Here is an 18,967-nt window from a genome sequence, read left to right on the forward strand (position 1 = left end):
TATTCATAACAATATTTTTCAATGGCAAAAAGTTGTCTTATTACTTTAAAAATAAGTTGTGAGAACCATGAACTTCTCACGCTGCCCAAGCTGCAGGTAGGTGGCAGCAATGTTGCAACGATGTTTTTCGTCTCTGTTTCTTTTGCCCGCAGAAGAAGAAGTCAATCCAAAGCCCCGGTAGCCTGTTAGCCGGGAACGTAAACACTGCTGCATCTTTGTAGGATCCTGTCATTTTTCCATGTTACGAGTTCGTTTATTCACTAGAGTTTATTGAATAACATCCAGACAATGCTGTAACTGAGCCGAGGACGACATTGTCAGCCATGTTTGTTTGGATGTAGCATCTGCTGAGGCCTTTAAGTTTCCTTGCGAACTGATGGTAAGACATTAATTTTGACCCGGCTAATCGGCTAGGCTAACATTATCTACCGCTAACTATTAGATTATTCGTGTATATTTCAAAGTTTAATTCCATTTCGCGATCATTACACCTTTTTTAAAGTCAATTGGTCGGTTTGTTTACATGTATTTTACATGTCCGCCGTTTTTCTGCGCAGCCGTGAATGAAAGGGTTTTGTATATAAGGATAAATCGCTCCGATCCGCTGTATATAATCTGACCTAGAAAGGAAAAATGCTCATTGTTTTCGACGTGTGTCACCGAAGAAATAAATGGAGCACAAGGAAATTTAATTGATCCAGAAAAAATGTAGTGTTGACTTCTTTATGTTGTCAAGGCATTGTTTAAGCTGCAAAAGTCTAGTAGGTATTTTTTGGGCCTTTTGGCTCCGAGTGTTTTGTAGTAGCTGGGATGTCCAGTGGTGGGCAGTGCTCACTGTATGGTCACTGTAAGTCATTAAAGCATGTATTTACCGGGTGTTATAAAGTCATTAAAGCATGTATTTACCGGGTATATATATGTTGTTACATAGTATTTGTTGAGCAAACAAGTATGCAGCTAAGTTTATAAACTGGATTTTTGTGTCATCAAGAAAAACGTTTGTAGAAATCAGGGGGGAAAGCTAATTAGAATTGTACAGTGCGGGTGTAGTAGAAAGTAGTTTATTCCCCAAATTCGACTGTATTGCATGTTTTTAGAGTAAACAAAAATAAAACCATGAACAGACAAATGTTGTTTTTCTAATCCTATGAAAATAAATATACAAGTGATAAACGAAAAATTAAAAATCGTCTTAACAAATTATTTGACAACGTTTAACAAAACTCTATTATAATTCAGTACATAATTCCCTCTAATCAAAGCGAGAAACTGTTGTGATCCCTGTTGGTTTCTAGTTAGAGCGAGAAACTGTTGTGATCCCTGTTGGAAAATGTCTTTTCATCTCTCACCCTAGCCAATGATTCAGCTGGAGAAACCAGTTTTGACTGGTACCATGCCAGTGGTGTGGCCCACTATCCTTGACCTGAGCAGGGATGAGTGCAAAAGAATTCTCCGTAAACTAGGTAAAAATTCAACTGCTGCATTCATAGCAGTGTTATTAGCAATTGTGCTTCAATTAGACTGACGACTGATAATGATTGATGTGTGTTTTCCAGAGTTGGAGGCCTATGCTGGGGTTATCAGTGCCCTGAGAGCCCAAGGAGACCTGACCAAGGACAAAAAGGACCTCCTGGCTGAGCTCAATAAAATCCTTGGGTACGTGCTTTCTCCAACTACTGAAGAACTATACTGTATTATTGTAGTATAATCTAACATCTAAGATAAAAAAGAAGAGGCTACCTTAAGAACAAGAAATATTTTCCCAAAATTAGTTGGACTTTTGGCTCAGTAACAGTCCATAATGAAGCAGTGATGACTTTGATGAATTGATCTCTGACCCACTTAAGAAAAAAAGTTTTTGTGATGCCAGAATTGCTGTTTTGTCAACTGTTAATTGAAGATAATGAAATACTTAGTAGTATAGTAGAGTATTTTAAATAATATAACAGGACTTAAGACTGACTAAATATTGGAACAACTCAGGCTGGAGTTGTGTCATATTCTGATTTAACATGAACTATTCTTTGGCCAACCACCATCTGTCCAGGATCTCCACAGAGCGTCATCGTGCAGAAGTCCGCCGAGCTGTTAACGATGAACGCCTCACCACCATCGCATATCAGTGCGTTTATACCTGAAGTTCAAGTGTCAGTTATCAGACAGTTTAAATTACACATCAATTCCTTAACTGACTCATTGTCCTGGAACATCTTTTTCAGCATGTCTGGTCCCAACAGCTCGTCTGAGTGGTCCATTGAAGGACGCAGGCTGGTTCCCCTGCTGCCGAGGCTGGTTCCTCAGACAGCTTTTACCGTCACAGCTAACGCTGTGGCCAGTGCCACAGCCAATCAGAATGCCAGCCTTCCGTTACCAGCTGAAACGGGAAACAAAGAAGGTTGGTCTTGGGACTGCAGCAGTGTCACCGAGCAGCTCTTAAAGCAGATTAGAACAACAAAACCTGACCTGTGATATTCCTATTCTTCTCCTCAGTGGTCGTGTGTTACTCCTACACGAGCACCACCTGCACTTCCACCAGTGCTACCTCCACTAGTGGGACTATAGGAGTGACAGTTAAATCACCTAGACCACCCAGCCCCTCATCCAATGTCGTGGTGCTGCCCAGTGGAAGCACTGTCTATGTAAAGAGTGAGTATTTAAGTTTCATTATGTGAGAGAGGGATTCATTCAATAAAAAAATTACTGACATTTTTATGTGGAGCAAGTGATATCTTCATTACTAAATGGCATCTTATCCTACACAGCTGATCACCTTTCACCATTGGTCCCCAAAGTGGGATTGTGCATAGCACTCCCCCTACAGTTTTTTGGTAATCACTCCATTTTAACGGAAGATGTTTTAAAAGTTTCTTTCTTTCAAATGCACTCAGGTGTAAGTTGTTCCGATGAAGACGAGAAGCCTCGCAAGCGAAGACGCACCAGCTCGTCCAGCTCCTCGCCAGTGATGCTGAAGGAAGTGACTAAAGTTACACCATCAGTGTCCAAGAACATCACTGTCCCAGTTAGTAGTCCAAAGATGAGCAACATTATGCAGAGCATCGCTAACTCCCTGCCACCCCACCTGTCCCCGGTCAAGATCACCTTCACCAAACCTGCGATCCAGACCACAAACGCCACCACCCAGAAGGTGAGGGAACTTCTTTATGTGACATCACTCCTCAATCTCCTTACACTGTCTTCATATTTTTTCATCTGTTTGTTGATCAGGTGATCATCGTAACAACCTCCCCAAGCTCCAACTTCGTGCCTAACATCCTGTCCAAGTCTCACACCCATACAAACGCTGCAGCCGCGGCGTCCAAGCCGATCTCCACTGTGCCCACCCAGAAGCAGACAGTGGTCTTTCCTGCCAGCAGTAGCTCTTCAAACAACCCCAACACCGTCGCTGTGACGACAGTCGTCTCCTCCAGCCCAGCTGTGGTCATGTCAACTGTTGCACAGTGTAGGGCTTTTCTTACCCAACCAAGATGTCTGCCTAAACATAACATGCCTAAAACAGATTTTGTCCTGGTTACACAGCTCAATGATTATTGATTTCATTATTCATTGCTATGATAAATATATTTAGGGTTCATACTTCAATCACTACTTCATCAACTGCATCAGTTTCTGTGTTCTTACCGTTGATGTTCTGCTGCTGCAGGTGGTGCTGGAGCTGCAGTGAAGGTGTCTTCAGCCAGGCTTCCTTCTCCTAAGACCATGGTGGGCTCACCCTCTCAGATCCTGGCTCAATTCCCAAAGCAGCAGTCACCCAAACAGCTGCAGCAGAGCTCACCGTCCGCAGGTAGCAGCGTCGCACAGATTCAAACCACGAGCAGTTCACCCGGAGCCAAGCCCACCATTCAGATCAAACAAGAGTCAGGTAAAGATGCATTTCCTTTTTTTCCTCCTATCATTTTACTTTACCACATACTGACGAGGAGCTATTGTATTATCTTTTTGAACGTAGGGGTGAAGATAATCACTCAGCAGGTTCAGCCAAGCAAAATCCTGCCCAAACCTTCATCAGTGGCTTTGTCCAGCAGCAGCTCTTCTCCCATTATGGTGGTCAGTAGCAATGGAACCATCATGACCACCAAGCTGGTCACTCAGCCAACAGGTGGGCATCTGATCTGGTTTGTTGAATTGCTTGTATCATAACAGAACGACTCTTACAGTAACGCTTACAGTTTAAACATGAAATCTACATCTGTCCTGTCTACAGCTAGTCAAGCCACATATACAAGACCCACTGTCAGCCCCAACATTGGAGCCAGAATATCAGCCTCGGCTGGTGGCACCACGTACGTGAAAACAACCAGTGGCAGCATCATCACTGTTGTGCCCAAGTCACTTGCGACGCTTGGTGGAAAAATCATCAGCAGCAACATCGTGTCTGGTGAGGAGTAAAAAATAATTATAAAACACATCTTGCTTCAGTCAGAGGTTTACGTCTCTTTACATCAGTTATAGTGTGATATTAGAATGTTGTTTCCTCTGCTGCAGGAACTACAACAAAGATCACCACCATCCCCATGACCTCCAAACCAAATGTTATTGTGGTTCAGAAAACAACAGGAAAAGGAGCGACCATTCAAGGACTGCCTGGAAAGAATGTGGTCACTACACTTTTAAATGCTGGGGTTAGTCACCCACACACGCAGGACACAGCACTCAGGAGTTTTCTTATTGTAAGAATGTGCTTCGTCTTCATGTTTTTGTCGTGTTATCAACTTGAATGTCATTCTATGTATATAAGGTTTTCAGATGAAATGTAACAGTAAAAAACTTAGGGGTTAATTTTTTTCCTGAAATACCATAGTCATGTTTAGTTAATGCTTTATAATATTTAAGTCTGTAATTTGTCCATAGTTATTTTTTCCATCACTTAATAATTATTATTATTGGCAATGTAATGACTGTGGTATTTTTTTAAATGTCCACTTGGTGTCGCCAGAGGTTCACATTGTCAATTCGCAATGAATTCGGCGCCGTGAATCTATGTATCTCTGACTGTATGATGGACTAAAACCTGATTGGCTCTTCCTCTCAGGGTGAGAAGAGCTTACAAGCCGTGCAAGGAACCAAACCGGCGATCATTACTGCGTCCAGACCCATCACTAAGATGATCGTCACTCAGCCCAAAGGCATGAGCTCGCAGTCCGCGCCCACCAAGATCATCCCGACCAAGATCGTCTACGGACAGCAGGGCAAGACGCAGGTAGGAAGGGTTTCCCAGCAACTGATGTGTGAATGTATCATGCATAGAAGAAAACATTTAGATAAAAAAAGTTCCCTCTTTAGATTTTCCCAAACCAGTCCATATCACACACCTGTTTCAACATATCCCCAACCAAGTGAAAGTCTTTTTTTAATTGAAGTGTGTGGTCTGGAAACAAAAGAGAAAAATCCCCTGTTTTTTAAATTAACTGATGAAAGTTCTATCAGGGCTTTGGCTCTGACCTTTCCTCTTCCTCCCTTCACTTCCCTCATTCAGGGACAGATATGAGGCTGGGACCAACAAATGACTGTGTTTTTCCCCTAGAACTTGATTATAAATCTAATATGATATCAAGCGTTAAGTGGTGATTGATCAGTCAATGGGAATGATGGCAATGATTGTAACATAGACAAACTTGTGCTGTTGAAAAAAAAAAAAGAACCACGAAATTAGAGTAAAAAGTTGATTTGAAACTGCTCAAAACTTCTTTGTGTGGATTTATTTAGAATCGTGACATTTCTGTGTACTCTTTCAATGACATAGTTTAGAACTAAAGGGAAAATCCAGACTCTTGTACCGTTACTTATTTATTGTCTACATTCTATTATAACGGCTCATTGTTTGGTATTTATGTGCAGGTGGTAAATAAACCAGCTGTTAATGATGGGGGTTTTGGCTCCTGGGGATTTTTTAAATCCATTACAGACCAAACAAATGGGCATTAGTTCTGCAGAAATTCTAAAGTTTCTAATCTGAGAAACTGATATCACTACCTACACATCTTTCTGGTGTATTTCTCTGTTGACTTTTAGAGAGAAAGCAGCCTTTAAAACAAATGCATGTGTTGTTGTTTTGTTTTGTTTTTTCAAAAGGTGAATTCCGTCATATTTGTACAGCGGGTGTTATATGTCATAGGATCATAGTATTTAACTGACTTCCTCTTATCAGTCTGTTTTTTGTTTCGTTATCAAATGTTCATTTGATCATTTAGCTCTGAAAATAGTCTCATTTTTGAAGTTCGTCTAATGTCAAACTGGGGAAAATGAGGTCAGTGACTCAGTGTGTTTTGCATAACGTACAGATAGAGCGAGAACACAGATCATGATGATCAGTGCTGCGGTTAAAACTGCAATAAAGATTAGACAAAAACGGCAAATGTTAGGGCAAGAGATAGGCACCAAAATAGCTAAAAGGTAAAGCACCTAAAAGAAGCCCAACAATTGCAAAAAATGATTGTAAAAAAGAGAGCTTCAGTTAACAAAAAGCTTTTGAAATTAGTCAAATAATTTGTTAAGTCTCACGAGAGTGAAGCATCGATGAACTTCACGTGACTGTCTTGGATTTCTCCCCAGGTTCTCATCAAACCCAAACCGGTTTTTCAGGCCACAGTGGTGAGTGAACAGACGAGGCAGCTGGTCACAGAGACACTGCAGCAGGTGACCCGCTCCACTGATGTGAGTCAGGGCCAAAGCACAGGCTCGGAGGGTCACGCGAAGGAGGAGCGAGGCAGCTTGACGGAGAGCACCAGCCTAGTGGGTGAAGCCTCCCAGGGTGAGCTGCCGAGCTCAGGTTAGCATAGACACACTCTATGGTGTTGATACGGGTTCTAAAATCTGTTCCCATCATTCCTCAGAGCCGCAGCCTGTAGTGCACATAGTGACCTCCAGAGAGCAGGATTGGACCGAACAGGAAGTAGCGGTGGAGTCCAGTCCTACCATCATCTACCAGGAGGTCTCAGCTGGAGAATCTCAGTCTGCCACCTCCACCATCAAAGCTCTGCTGGAGCTGCAGCAGACCATGGGTGAGGGCTGCCAGGAGTAGGTCATGATCAAACTTATAACCTGGTTTTAATCATTTATATATAAAAAACAACAACAGTCTGTAACATTTTTGTTTTTTTAGGTTTTGTTTTTTTTACAAACATTTCGTGTTGTTTCACTTGCTTCTGTTAGAGTATGATTTATTTACTAATAAAGAAAAACTGTGATAAAACCATCGCGACTGACATGTGACAGAAACCAAGTTCAACGTCAGTCTTCTGACTTTGCATATTACAACAACATTTCATTCTCTGTCCTCTGGTCTAATGACAGACAAACAACAGTTAAAACCTACTTGGAATTTTCCTGTAAATCAAACTTGACAGGTCTTTAATCACAGGGATATTTTTGTCACCGACGGCTCTGTTACAATAAAATCATCTGTTTTTAAACCTTTGGAACTGGACTGGGGATTAGACCAGCTCCTGACTGTAAAGTCCCCGATTCACTTAGACCTGATTGGAAAGCACATTGCGATGACGTGGCGACGTCTGAAAATATGAAGAGCAAACAAACTTGGCTGAACCAAAGTCGACACTGTGTGTGTTTGTATGTGTAATAACTTTTAAATGAGTTTCTCTGGTTGAAGTTTCCAGACCTGTAAAGGTTTCATTCACCTTTGTAACGTCAACAATGATTTCATGGTCAACGTGAGTCAGCTGTTAGTAACGTTGTCGTCATCAACGTTTAGGTCTTAGGTTCTTACTTCAACTTTTCTTAACATCCCATGATCAGTTTTATCATTTCCTGCACACATGTCTGGAATCAGAAACCTTGCAGTGACTCAGTGGGTATCGTCCTTTCATTTCCTACAGGATTCAATACTACATTTTCCATTTAAAGTCACGCTGCATTTAATGCAACCAAAAGCACTTTTTTCTGAGTTGATTTTTTTTTTTTATGCCTCGCAAAGGAGAGGAGAAAATATTTATTGTTTGTAACGTTTGAAAGTATCAGGTGTGGCAGTGGCAGGATCACTGACATGGACTCACACGAGCGAAACAAAATCTCATTTTATCTCAGATACCAAAGGGAAAAAAACAAAAACTGGCCATAAAAAAGCCTTTACTGAGACCCTCAAATGCTGCTGAAGAATTGTACAACTTTTTTTTTGCAATTTGCCATGATGTTTCAAAATCCAAGTTAAAATGAGCATCACTGAAGATGTATTATTTCAAGATTGTTGGACATTTATAGGCCAGATGGTCAAATGTGGAAAGAGGGCAGACGAGAAGATCAGAAGGTTTTTGTATATCAAAAAACAGAAAGAAAATTGTCAAAAGTATCCTGAAAATATACCAGTAAAAAGTGAAATAATGATTCAGAGGTGATAAAAAGTTAAAAGTTTTCCCAAAACAAAACCAAAAAATTCCCCAAAACCTCTAAAATATCATGGACAATCATGATCCGGGGAAGAAAATGTTCAATGTGACCAAAAAACAAAGTTCAGCAACGACTTTTAATCAGTTAGAAAAACTGGTGTTGAATACAACCTGAGGCACTGGTGTTACATTTGTGTTTGTTGTTGCTTCCTGACAGTCAAGGAGAAACCAGAGACCAAACCGCGGCAGCACACCATCGACCTGAGCCAGCTGGCCGTGCCCATCCAGCTCAGCCAGGAGAAGAAGGTCGGCCCAGATTCTCCCAGGCCATGTTCCGAGTCTGAACCCAGCGCTGAGCTTCCCCCAGCAGCTGCTTCACACCCCCCCCCTGACCCCCCCCCCCACGCCCACGTCACCCTGTGACACAATGACATTAATGTTTGTACTTCCTCCTCAAAGTTTCAGTGGAAGTTTTACATGGAAACCTCAGCGTTGTGTGTGTGTGTGTGTGTGGGTGCATGTGAGTGCCTTCACTATGATAATCAGCTGACAGCATGACTCTGATTTCCCCTCCCTGCAGCAGGTAAAGTCTGCAAAGTGGGCGTGGCTCCAGGGGACGACGGCTCCAAAGCCGCAAACGCATCCTCCGCGGCAGCCACGGCGTCACACGTTAGTCACACGGTAGGTCAAGAAAGGAACGAAAAATAAAGTAATTGACCGGCTATCTAAAGGTCAATGACAAAGTACGGTGATTCTGGAATTCAAATGTGTTTGAAAACGTCTTTAGAAACTTTCCGTTATTGCTCAGTTCACTCCAAATACAAATTAGAGGCATTTTATAGAAGTTTTATATTTAAAGTTTTGTTTTTATAAACAAAAATATTCAGTCGTTTGTGGTGAAGAAGCAAAGGAACCGAAATATTAAACATTTCAGAAAGGACTGAAAATGACCTGTGGTTTTAGACGTGGAAAATACTGACGGTAAAAAATAAAAATGTCCTCAAATTAATTTGGCTCAGTGCCTGTAGTTGTTATCTTTAGCTGAATTTGGATCATTTGCTCCCTCCTCATCCCTTGTTTTCTGTGTTTTCCAGCCGTCTGATGGTCAGAGTAAACCTGGGCCAGAGGTGACGGAGCTGGAGGGAGACACGCTGGATCCTCAGACAGGTCTGTTCTACCGCTCCACCCAAGCTGCTGCAGAACCAGTGAAACCAGCCCACCAGTCTGCAGTCGCTCAGCCACCAGTCGCGGCCCAGACTGAAGCCGAGCACAGCCGACAAGGCTCCATCTCAGCCTCCACCTCCAGCCAGGCAACACCTCCTCCTCCTCCCCCGCCTCCACCACCCCCACAACTGCAGAGCAAACCCCAGATCAGCCAGCCGGCCTCGTCCTCCACCAACTTCCCGTCCACTCCTCCTCTCGCCAAGAAACTGCCCAAGCTACGAGAGCAGAGTCAGGCCAAACCCCAGACCTTGACCCAGAGTGCCAAAGACAGACCCCCAGCTGCACTGGTCCAGGCTGGGCCAAAGGTCACCTCCCCGGGAACACCGACAAAGCACTTGGTGACCCCACAGCTCCCCAAGCTCCAACAAGCACCGACATCCCACCACCGACCCCTGCACACGCCCATGTCCCAGCCCCCGCCCCTGCAGGCACACCACCCAGTCAGTACTGAAAAGACCGCATCCAATCAGGTCAGTGGTACCAAGGTTCTTACTAATAAATGTGATATCATCACATCATCATGAGTTTAAAAAAAAAAGAAAAGAAAGAAAGAAAAAAAAGCAAAAAAGGACTTTTAGACTTTTTCTTAAAACTTTACAAACATCAAAAGGACTTTTTGACTTTTTCTTAAAACTTTACAAACATCCGAAGTACACTTTGATTTTAATATTTTTTCGTAGCCTTTTTCTTTTCGTAGCCTTTTATCAGTTATTTCAAGGCTGCCCATTGGTCAAACAACTCAAACAGCTCCAGAAAAAAAACAAACACACATTTAAGACATATTCTCTAATAGTAAATCAACCAAACTAATTAAAACCCATTTGATTCCGATAAATAAAACCTTCACGTGGCGCGGTTGGACGTAAATCAAAGTCAGCAGCATTCGTAGAACCGTGAGGTCAGACCGAAATGTAGGTCTTGTTTTCAGTTACAAACATCTGCTGCGTAAATCGTCTGTTGTTCTTCTTTGAGACAAAAGAAAAACGTGATTCTCCAAATATGTAGCAAGAAAACTCGAAGCAGCTTTATTTTATTTTCTCAAACTAATAAATGTGAAACAGAAACAGAAGAATTTAAAAATGGGAGACACACTTTTTTTTGACCAAACATGACTGTTCTTCTGCAGAATAAAGTCCATGAGTGTCAACAGACACAGTTGCTTGTGGTTAGCGTGCCAAGCTAATACCAGCTAATAACACACATTTATCATTTTTGGACGGACTCAGATGTAGAACTCTCCGCTCAGGGAGGCTGTTGAGTTTTAGCTTATTCTATCTTTTACAGCAAAACAACATGATATCGCTGTCTTCTTCTGCCCATCACCCAAAAGGGCTTTTAAGTCAAATTCCACCTCTACTGTCCTCTTGTGGAACGCAAATAAATGACATATGTGCTGTGGAAAAAACAAACTAATCCACACAGCCCAGTTCAACTGTGTAGGTCTGAAAGAAAGGCCAAAATTTCTACTCATTGTTTTATTTTCCACCACAACAGCCAATCATCACGCAGGGCGCCACCGTCACTAAGATCACCTTCGGCGGTTCCCACCATTCATCGCCCGTCTTCAGCAGCGGTGAGGCTGCTGCCAAGCTGGTCCCGGAGTCCAGCTCTGGACCGCCAGGAGACAAGTCCTCGGTGTCTGACATCCTAAAGATCTCCATGATGGAAGCGGAGATAGACCCCAGCATTGAGCCCATGGTGGTGGACTCCTCCAGCGACTGCGGTCCTCTGGGGAAAGCTCTGGGAGTGCAGGCGGTTTCGGGGACCCTGGACTCGGGCCAGTTCATCAGCAGCTCCGGGGCCGCCATCCATCACGCAAAGACGCAGCAGTTCAGCCGCATCTCGGGCCTCGCGGTGCAAAGGAGCAAAGAGGACGTAGAAGTTATCGAGGTGAGACGCAAAAGTTGAACGTAAACCACTGTTACCAAAGTCTGTAGAGAACATCACTGCCAGAGCTGCAGGTCGACTTCTGCTTCAGTTTGGTTGGTTATTGTCACTACGGTGAAGCCAAAACATTTTCGTAACTTCAGATCATCAAGAACAAACTAACGAAGGCAGCAGGTGGTCAAAGAAGTTCTCTTTGATGTTAAATTGGTGATTTTATCAATGGACTTTGGTGCAGGTGAGGTCAAAGTCAGGTTTTTATTTGAACAACAAAGTCTGAGGTGTGGATTTCATTAGCTCAGCTTTCTCAAGTTCATGAATCACTTTCTTCACACGTCAACACTGACAGCCATGTTGTTACTGTCGGTAACGTCCATGTCTAATGCTGTTACACAGCACCGTGGGTGTTCACTACGGTTCGTGGGAGAAGTTACCTTTTAAAAAGTGGAGTTTTAAAGTACAAGTGGATAGGGAAGCGGAAGGTTTGAGGTTCGAGTCCATCAGCTGCCAAATTACCACTGAGGTGCTCTGAGCATGGCACCGTCTCCACACACTGCTCCCCGAGCGTATAATACTGCCCCCTGCTGACTTTAAATGATCAAAAAAGTCCTGAAACTTGTTCCAGAGGACAATGAACCCCCTCTCCTCTCCTCTCCTCAGGTCATTCCTCAGTTCTCCATTCTCCCAGACTCCAGCCAGTCCAACGTGGTGGTGGAGCCCAGCGGCTTCCTGGAGATCACCAACTACACCAGCCAGCAGCTGGAGGAGGACAGCCCCATGGAGCAGGAAGTGGACAGCAGCAACGACGAGGCGATGGCGGCCAGTCCTCCTCCCCGCCTGTAGACTGTTGACTCTTTTTTTTCCCTTCTTTAGTTGTGTAAAATATTAGTTTGTTTTTTTTAAACTCTTTCTTCTCCTGCTCAAAACCTAAGGACACATGTGGTTTTCATTGGCAGCGAGGAGCGCTGCTCGTAAAAACCAAGGGAGTGAAGTGAAGATCATTAGTGTAAAAGTTTGGACGCCGGCCTCTGGAAACACACCCGCCGTGGTTACAGTCGCCGCTCGTTGTTGTTACCTGGAGGATTTTTATTTACACGCTTCACGTCAAAGACATTTGGAGAATTTTTTGTGCCACTTTTGTCCAACGTTTCAACAAAAAAAAAAAAAAAAAACAAAGTATTTCCTGTAAAATAACTTTCACATTTTTCTAAAAAGTGACTTCTTCTGTTTTGCAATGGAAACTTTTTTGGATGGAGTGCAGATGAACACAGTGAAGAATCTCACCGTTTTTGGGATTGATGGATTCAGGAAATGTTTGTAAAGAAGAGGAAAAGAAAACCTCATGACACTGTTGATATAAAGAAAATGTCACGTAATAAAAAAATAATTTCAGTCAAAATGAACTGTCTTTTTTCTAAGATTCTTTTTCTAAGATTCTCTTAAAAATGTCTTTGGTTTAATTTGATTTTCAGAACATGATTTATTTATTTAACATTGTGATCTATGGTCTAAATTTGGTTTAATTTGATTTTCAGAACTTGATTTATTTATTTAACATTGTGATCTAACAAAGAAAAAGCAAGAACTTCTCGGTCGTTTTCATTTGTCTCTTTTAAAACAGGTCAAAAACTTCACAAGTGGAAACTTTTCAAACCTTTAAAAAGGTTCACTTATTTCAGGTTTAAAACACGTCTCTAAAATGGAAAGTTAACAAATTGTTAAAAAACAAGTTTCCTTTCATTAGTCAGCTGTCGGAGGATTTACGGCTGGATTTGTCAGAGAGACGAGCGGTTCCTCGTCCTCCTTCGTGAATAAATCAAACGGACTGGAGTTAAGAATCTGTCGGTGTTGTTTATCATGTTTAAATCCTCTTCAACCCATTTTATTTCTTTTAAACAAACAGTTAAGAGGTGCGCTGATCCATTATGAAAAAAAAAAAACCAAATCAGATAAGCCCAAAACTTTAAACAAGCTTGAGTTCAAAGTTCATCTTCACCTGACTCTAAAACATGGATTTTACTTGTGCTGAATGGAAATGAGTGAAGGAAAAAAAAACTATTTAAAAAGACAGTTTTAAGTTGCGTTTCCATGGTGTAATGGGTAACACCCCTGCCTTACAAGAGACCAGAGAGTCCTGGGTTCAGTTCCCAGAGGAACCATATAAGAGGGATGTCTGATATTAACTTCTTGCCAAAATCCGATATGCCGATATTGTCCAAACACTTAATTTCCGATACTGTCATCAACTGATATATGTAGTTGTTTTTCCCCAAAACTGCAGTAAACGTCTCAGGATATCTGGCAAAACCCAGGCATTGAGCTATCAAGGTTTTTATTATCGGAGGAAAAACCAATAACGATTCTTACCAATATCACGTAATTATTCTAATATCGGACATACCTACCATATATCCATAATGGCGCCTCCGGTGGCAGCCTGTGTCGGTTGTAAAGATTCACTGTGAATTTCCCTATTGTGGGACGAATAAGAGACTTGACTTTTACCAGTATTATTACATAGATGATTGAATTATTCCAGTGCTTTCACACAGAGCAGGACATTTGAACAGTGTCTCTGAACTGTAGGTTCCTTTAAGAAGGTTCTCTACACAGTGAATAAAGGAATAAAAAAATGCTCAGGTCAAATTACGGGCCCTACAAGAACAAATTGTATGTTTTGTTTTTTTAACTCCAACATCAGGATTTATTCAGTTTTATGATCTGAACTGAGTTTTTTTTATATTTGTACATAAACTTGTTCTGTGCTTTCTGGGTCCAGATATAAAACCACATTTATTGTGTTGTAATAACCATGTGGGCCAGGTTTTCATCTTTATGGGGCTGTGGGCCGCAGCCATGGAGCACTCTTGGTCTTGGCTCTGCAGACTTGTAAAAACCTGATTACGCACGTACTCACACACCATACACACACACACACACACACCAACACAGAGTTCATCTCCCAACTGGGTTTCTTCTCCTCATGTTGAAAATGATCCACTGAACCCCCGGGGCTCAGGTCCTTGGACCGTGGACCGTGATTGGTGGATGCGGACCTTAAACATGTGGCTCTATTTAACAGCGTGCTGACTTCCCTGACTTCCCTGACGTCCCCACGCCCCCTCCTGAAAACCCCACCCGGCTGTGATAATAGTGTTGGAGTCCCCCAGGACGACACACTTCACCTCCGTCTGCTGAGTCACCTGATTGACACACAGTCAGCAGAGACTTCATAAGATTTCAACATGACACACTGAGAATTGTACCTCAAAAGTACCTCAGTATTTGAAGCCGTTTTTGTACCAAGTTGTTTGTTAATTTTCTCTCCTGACTCATCTGACATTTCACGGTTAATTAATATTCACTTAAAGTCATCAGACTTCCTCTGTTAGTCTGACGCCGAGTCGGTGCAGGAACAAGTCAAGTTGTTAGGTCTGAGTTCATCTGAGATGAACGAGAAGTTGATAAAAATCATGTTCTCTTCACACTGGAGTGGGAGTTTAACAACAAAACAACATGGATTCAGCAGAAGGAAAATGTCCGGCCTCGTTCCGCACAAATAACTGGAGCATGTACCGTGAGTGTGTTTGACTGGCCGGCCTGCAGTCCAGATCTGAACCTGGGATGAGATGAAGAGGAGAACCAGACGAAGGTGACGACAGACGGTCGATCAGACCAAACCTTCATCACAGCAAATTTAAAATCTAAAAGTTTCCAAAACTTGTTCCTGTGACTTTATGAAGCAGAAACAGGGACAGAAATATGCGGACGTTGACTGTGTAGAAACATCACCTACAGTAACAGAGATCTTTCCTGTTCATATTGTTTTGGAATTTGAGTGAAAAGTCCATTAAACCTCCTCAGAGCCACGGCTGGAGAACCTACGTTCTCCTTAATCTCATCCTGACGGTCAGTAAATAAACTCTGCAGCATGTGCAGGACAATAACCCAGGGAAGTTCTGCCTTATTTTGAGTTGGTCTTAGAACCATTTGCCAAAAAGGCACTTTTTGTTCCTGCTCCTAAAACAAACGACCTAACGGTCTGAAACTGAACGATCCTGAGCCGAGCGTCAGGACTGGATGTTAGAGCTCAAAGAGAGCGGCTGTTGTTTTATTATTCTGCACAAACATCACAGGCAGGATGTTGGACACCATTGTTCCAGGCCTGTGTGTCTAAGTGTGTGTGTGTGTGTCGTGGCTAACTTAGACCACTCAAAAAACACCAAACAACAGCTGCCGGGTCCATCACTCAAACCAACAACCAAAATAACAACAGGCAGAGAAAGTCTGAGCCAAATATGCAGAGAATCGGCTGGAAACAGAAAAGGCATTGACCTCTGGCCTTTCCCATGATCCCTCAGTGATAAATTGGGATAGTGAGGAGTGTGTGGGAGCGCTGGGATTCGCTCCGTGTGAATAATATGACGCTGTCAGTACTGTGTTTGCCAGCCAGGAGACTGTGGAGCAAGGCACAGAGGAATCTATACAAACATGATGTTGGCTAATAAAAAAAAAAAGAAAAAAGAAAAAAACAAAACACAAACTACCTCAACCTTCATACACATTCATGACGACAGAGGAAAAAAATGAAAAGAAAATGTGATTTACTCCCAGTGCACGACTGTGGAGTCGGATTTTCCACCGACATACTTTGATAAAATCATTTTCCAAGCTGAGTTTGCTGGAAGAAGGTTTTTAGACCGACTCTTATTGGTCGAGACTTTCTCATCAGGGAGGCTTTAAAAGTTCATTTTTGAGACGTTTTGTGCGTTTGTGACACTCAGCACCTTCGTCACACACAAACAGCCTCAGCTTCAAGAACCTCAGGTATAAAAAGCTACTTTTACTTTTGCTAAAGAGTTGGTCATGTCCCAAAATAACAACCAAAAAAGTCTTGGTGACCCAGATCTTGCCTGGCAGCGAAAGACAAATGAAAAGAAAAAAGAAAAAAAAGTTGAGTTTCATAAAAAAAAAAAAAAAAATCCAAAGCCAAAACAAAAAGAATAAAGGTAAAGATAACACACCTCAAGAAAAATAAAAAATCACACTCACACCCCCACACACACACACACAGCCAGCTACCCACCCAACATACCCCAACACACCCACACATGCCCCTCACCCTGAAGAACAGAACACCATCTGAGCAGAGAAACTCAAACTGCTTATAAACCCTGGTCAGCTGATCATCAGCTGATCATCAGCTGATCACCATCAGCTGTGAGAGAACACACAGGTGCAGCAGTGACACCATGGTCAGTGACCGACCGACGGCCAAATACTTGGATTTTAGATCTTTAACATCAAGCAACAACCTAAAACAAACAAAAAAAAAAGTAAAAAAGGCAAGTAATAACATAAAATCCAGTGAACATCTTTATAATATTTTTCTTTTAATTAAAAAAATCAGGGTTTTTAAATTTTTCATTTTGACAATTAACGTGTTTGAGAGAAAATTTGTAAATATTTTCTTGGCTAACATTAAACATTAAACCAATAAGTTCTCACTCTAATAATCTTCTCTGTTTAGTCATCCTTATCTTAATGTTAGCTGCTCTCGGTTCTACTCCTGATTCTTCGCGGGTCGACAACGCCAGTTAGCTTTGTTGGAGAATCGCTCTTAATCGGAGAAAAACATAAACACATTTGTTTTAGTTTGTTTCCAGATGTCCACTTTTCCCTTTCATCTCACTTTCTGCTGCGAACGCTGCGTGATTTACCTCCGTGACTCAGAGATCGGCTCTGATTGGCTCTCAAACTTTCGTCTTTAATCTCTGTGTGACTAAGGAAACAGGTTGCTGTTTGTTCATGACTCCACGTCTGCTCACGGAGATGAGGAAAAGTGACTGAGGTCTGCTTCCAATTACAAGCCCTCCACTCAGACCTCCTCTGATTCAATCTCTGCCCGTCGCTCATCCCATAAACAAGAAGGAGCAGAGGGGAAAAAACACGTAGGAATTTTACAGCAGGGGAACAGGAAGCGTCTCGGGACAGGAAATGGTGCCCTCAGGCCGGGTGGTTCAGCTGCTGCCACCACTTCAACACCAACGCTCTGTTTGGTCTTCGACGTTTGGTGAAGTCCCAAGATCACGTCCACACCTGAACTGGGAGGAAACCGGTTTCCCCCAGTGCCGAGCTCCGACTGCAGTCTGTTTCTTCTACAGTAGAAAAATAAACCAGCTCAGTGTGGAGCGGTCTCGTCTGATCTCCCCCTGGATCACTGCCCTGGATTAGAGCGATGTTTAAAACCTCTGCTTTTAAAACCTCATTTGTTTTTTTGCCCAGATTCTGAGATTAAGTTCATAGAAACAACTTCACTGTTGTCACGTGTCATTACTCAGACACAACAGTAGGGTTTTTTTGTTTTGTTTTAGTTTTACTAACTTCAAGTTTTTTGGGGGAGCTAGCCCCCAATATTTTTTGTCAAAACTAAAGGAGATTCCTGCAAGTTTTTTTTCAATATGTTTTGTCAAAACTAAAGGAGATTCCTGCTTTGGAATAAATGTTGAGAAAGATTGTTTTTGGTCATTCTTCTTTGTGGTAAAACAGGATGAGCACAATCTGTTTCCTGTACCACCACCGAAGGTTAATTAGATTCAGTGACGAGTCTGAGTCACCGCTTTCCTTTCAGACTGTGAAGATAACAGCACTTTCTCAGCGTTAACATTATAATCCAACGTAAACAGAGAAAGAAAAGCAGGACTAGATGGATGAAGTGAAGGGAGGCACAGGAAATGATTACATGGTAATGTCTTGAGTTATAAGTCAAAAATTCAAACCAATGACTAATGGTTATTTTCTGGTTATTTTTAAAGCTTGCATGTCTGTTGAAAAGTCTAGCAATGAGACACTTCACCTCTCATTCCAAAGGGTTCTTCATTTCTTGCCAACTGTAGGGGAACTCTCTGTGTTTAGTCTGTATTTTTCTGGGTCTAAATATTTATTATTATCTGTAATAGAATAGTGAAAAAGAGAGGTAAACATTCTTAAAAAGCTCAGCCAATCCAAGTCCAAAATAAAGCTGAAAAACTGCGATCCGACTGAAGATACACCCCACAAAGTGAAACTTCTTTGTTCCTCGTTGAGAAATTTCCAACAAAAATTTGCTTCAACAATGCACCACATGACAATGTGGAACAACAATTCACAAGACCACTTGTTATCTGTCAAATAATAAAGGTTACGAGAAGTCAATGCAATTCTACTAAAAAACATTTTTTTTTCCAATTTGTTCCCCAAAATAAACAAGACAAGGTTTGTCATCATTGCAACCAAAGAGCTCAGAGCTGGTCCCTGATCCCGACCCTCCCTCTGAAAGCACATTTCACTGCATATATGCAGTGAAATATCACACCGCCTGAGGTACTTTTCAACCACTCCCCACTTTAAGTTCTTTCTCTAAAAAGGCACAGTGCTGGCTATTTTACCCTCTCTGTACTTCATTAATATTTCCCCTTTTAATGATAAATAAATGTGATGTAATTAAAAAAAACAACAGA

At 42.1% G+C, this 18,967-nt stretch overlaps 1 protein-coding gene across 3 annotated transcripts; it reads left to right on the top strand.

Moving 5' to 3' along the window:
* The first annotated feature begins 141 nt into the window (after positions 1 to 141).
* Positions 142 to 12,867, top strand: emsy (EMSY transcriptional repressor, BRCA2 interacting). 3 transcript variants are annotated; one of them, XM_017041944.2, is made up of 20 exons: positions 142 to 379; positions 1,355 to 1,463; positions 1,557 to 1,656; positions 2,048 to 2,122; positions 2,220 to 2,395; positions 2,491 to 2,646; positions 2,889 to 3,145; positions 3,226 to 3,460; positions 3,662 to 3,880; positions 3,968 to 4,117; positions 4,223 to 4,396; positions 4,504 to 4,688; positions 5,051 to 5,218; positions 6,571 to 6,769; positions 6,852 to 7,019; positions 8,578 to 8,731; positions 8,942 to 9,041; positions 9,455 to 10,054; positions 11,079 to 11,474; positions 12,129 to 12,867. In XM_017041944.2, exons 1-20 carry the CDS (start codon positions 377 to 379, stop codon positions 12,309 to 12,311), a joined length of 3,807 nt encoding a protein of 1,268 aa, XP_016897433.1. In that variant the 5' UTR covers positions 142 to 376; the 3' UTR covers positions 12,312 to 12,867. The 3 variants fall into 3 exon arrangements, with proteins under 3 accessions (XP_016897433.1, XP_016897432.1, XP_016897434.1); XM_017041943.2 differs by having other exon boundaries at positions 8,578 to 8,726; positions 8,937 to 9,041; XM_017041945.2 differs by having other exon boundaries at positions 143 to 379; positions 4,504 to 4,640; positions 8,578 to 8,726; positions 8,937 to 9,041.
* The last annotated feature ends 6,100 nt before the right edge of the window (positions 12,868 to 18,967 follow it).

This window comes from Cynoglossus semilaevis, chromosome 19 (genome assembly GCF_000523025.1).
Source record: "Cynoglossus semilaevis isolate Cse_v1.0 chromosome 19, Cse_v1.0, whole genome shotgun sequence".
Classification (NCBI taxonomy): domain Eukaryota; kingdom Metazoa; phylum Chordata; class Actinopteri; order Pleuronectiformes; family Cynoglossidae; genus Cynoglossus; species Cynoglossus semilaevis.